This window comes from Geospiza fortis, unplaced genomic scaffold (genome assembly GCF_000277835.1).
Source record: "Geospiza fortis unplaced genomic scaffold, GeoFor_1.0 scaffold450, whole genome shotgun sequence".
NCBI lineage: Eukaryota > Metazoa > Chordata > Aves > Passeriformes > Thraupidae > Geospiza > Geospiza fortis.
The window spans coordinates 1,114,336-1,117,142 of NW_005054416.1; the positions used below are offsets into that span (position 1 = coordinate 1,114,336).

A 2,807-nucleotide genomic window follows, 5' to 3' on the forward strand; every position below is an offset into this window, starting at 1 on the left:
GCGGGGGCGAGTCTGGGGGGGGTGGAGGCGGCGGAGGCACTTCCAAAGGCAAGGGAGGTTGGAGGACTGGGACGGAGGACTGAAGCAGAGTCCAAAACGGAGTGACTGGCATGAGAGACGTAGCAGGAACTTGGCCTGAGAAGGATTCTTTACAAAGGGAGCCTGAAGAACAGACATTGACACAGGTTTGAATGCACAGCCTACAGTCTGTACCACCGACTCTTGCCCACGCTCTGGCTTGGAGGCACCCCACTGTGAACTGCCCTGTCCCCCATCCCCTGCTCTGGGGCCAGGACCCCCCCCGCCAGCAAGGCGTACCTGCGGGGCGCTCGGCGGGCCCCTCGGCGTGCTCTCCTTTGTCTTTGGGAGGTGGCTTTGGAGGACTGTCGGGTTTTCTGTCCGTGGCGCCTCGCTGTCCCTCCTCTTCGTCCTCCCCATCGGGGAACTCCCATTGCGACTCTCCCGAGCGCTCGTTAACATAGAAATAGCGTCTATGCTCCCTAGATCACAAGAAAGAGAAGGAGGCTTCAGCTTCCCTTCTCCGCCCCCGACACTCCAAGGTGGGCCTGCCCACGACAGCAGTGCGCTCTCGCAGGGGAGACCCTCGTGCAGCAGGGCTGCTGCTCTCCCACACACAACAAACAACTTTGAGGACAGAGGCAGGAGAGGCCCGAGCCGACTCGCTCAAAGCTATTTGCTATCGCTGGCTGCGGGAACGTCGCCCTGAGCCCCCCCGCTCTGAGGGAGAGGAGGGCCGGACCGTTGGCAACGTCTCGCTAACATTGGGACTTTCAGCACGGCCTTGGCTGAAAGTCGCCCTCCGAGAAGAGGCACAGGGGAACAGCCCAATGGAGGGAAGCGGCTGCCCCCCTACCCCATGGTGCGCAGAGTTTTTTATGATACTCTTGCTGTCAAACACACAGTGAATGCTAGAGAGAGGGAGCGGATCTGGGAGCTGAAAAACAAAAGAGCAAAGATTTCAAACAAAGGAAAATTAATCAAGAAAGCCAAATAGACAAAGAAATGTTTGGGTCTGACCTGCTGGCAGGAGACAGAAATCTTGTTCTTCATTCCGTCGGTGAGTTGAAGTTTGTCCTTTAGAAGAGCTGTTGGTCAGAAGAGTTGATCCAGAGATCCTGCAAAGTTCACAGAGCTCTCGCATGCGCGACCCCCCAGGCCCGCCCTCCACAGCGCTGGACACTCGCGAGAGGCACAACCAGCTCAGTCCGTCAGGGAATCGGCTCCGTCGCAAAGCACTGGGCACTCCGTTTGGATCCTCCAGTTTGGCGGCTGGCCCAAACTCTGCGAGTGCCGGACGTTTCTCTGCCTGCCCAGCACTAACAGAAGCCGCTCTCAGTCTGCCAGAGGGACGGCGCCAGCATCGTCGGGTGGTTGATGGTCACAAATCATGTCTGAGATGTCAGAGATGAAAGGTGAGAAAGGAGGAGAGCGCGTACCTGTCCCAGTGGCAGGACCAGCCTTTAGGGGTGGCGTTTATTTCGTATTGTTTAAGCTGTTCGGCTGCGTCTTGGAGTTTGCGTTTGAGGTAGTTTCCATTGAGAGCACCTTCTCGCCAGTCTGCAATGCGGGTCTAGAGGGCAAGAGGACACCCCGCCTCCGCGCCAAGCCGCGCTCTCCCCCCGCCGAGGAAGGGAGGGCGCCACGAGGCTCACGCAGCACCGGCGCTCGGACGGACGGCGGATTGCATCCGATCCGCTCCGGAACACGAGGCCGGAGCGAGGGGCGAAGGCTCGGTTACCTCTGTCTGCAACAGCAACATGTGGAAGTTGGAGATAGATTGTCTGTTGATGCCCAGGAACTCCAATTTACTAGTCAGAGTATTTGCCAGCTCTCCAATCTGAAACTGCCAGGAAAAAGGGCAGAGTCAAGAGCTGCTCTCTGGGAGCAGCATCGGGCGGCTATGGCCCTGCGGCTCTCGGGAAACCGCTTGGGACCACCCACAGCCCCTCAGCCTGGAGGGACCGGGATGTGCCACCCTGGCCCTGTGTGCCTGTCACCCCCTCTGTTAAGTCCTGCTACATCCTGAGCCCCAGGGACAGGCAGCGTGGGTGGCTGGGTGACAGCTCCTCCACGGACTGCGCTTGACTCTGTGTGGAAGGACAGAATGGGCTCCGGTAGCTCCAGTACTTTGGAGTTACAGCAGAACCATTACCACAGCAGATACCTAAGAATATTTCCCAAATAAATGGGCCACGATGTCATTTCAGGTTCTGTAAATAATTCCTTTCTAGAGGAACTGGCTGGAAAGCACCAGAAAGGGACAACAGCTCTGGATTTACTCCAGAGCAGAGGCAGCAGCTACATCAAAACTTAGCTCAGCTCATGGCAATCACGGCTACTCAACACCAGCATCCCATGGAAGTGAAACCTCCAATGTGGGGATATGGGGATCCCTGACTCCATCCCCCTGACTGGAGGCAGTGCTGGGAAGCAGCCACAAGCCAGAAGGGAATCCAGAACAGGAATGTCTGCAAGTGGCATTACCACTGCTTTAAGGACGGCTTTAAAAATATCTATTTTTAACTTCACTCCTCCAAAGAGGCTTTGGAATGTCCACCAAAACCACCAAGGAAGCATCTGCCTCCAGAGGTGATGGGCCAGACAAGCAAGCCCTAGAGAAGACCAAGGCAGGCATATGAATCCCCATGTTAATGTGTCTCTGGAGAAGCCAGGGAACATCCTGGAGCAGAGGGTGACTTCGGAGCGGTGGCCCCGGCGCAGCTCCTGTAACCAGAGAGATCCCAACCCGATGAGCAAATGGTACTGGTTACCCAGGGAGCCGGCAT

General features: G+C 57.0%; 1 protein-coding gene across 1 annotated transcript in view; it reads right to left on the reverse strand.

The window, feature by feature from the left end:
* Positions 1-2,807, reverse strand: part of FNBP4 (formin binding protein 4) — a gene marked incomplete at its 5' end in the record, with an annotated part of 9,939 nt that overhangs the window by 1,217 nt on the left and 5,915 nt on the right. Inside the window, 4 exons of the mRNA XM_031061492.1 lie at positions 3-162; positions 319-500; positions 1,458-1,591; positions 1,760-1,864. Coding sequence (XP_030917352.1) covers positions 3-162; positions 319-500; positions 1,458-1,591; positions 1,760-1,864 — 581 coding nt within the window. The remainder of the gene's footprint in view (positions 1-2; positions 163-318; positions 501-1,457; positions 1,592-1,759; positions 1,865-2,807) is intronic.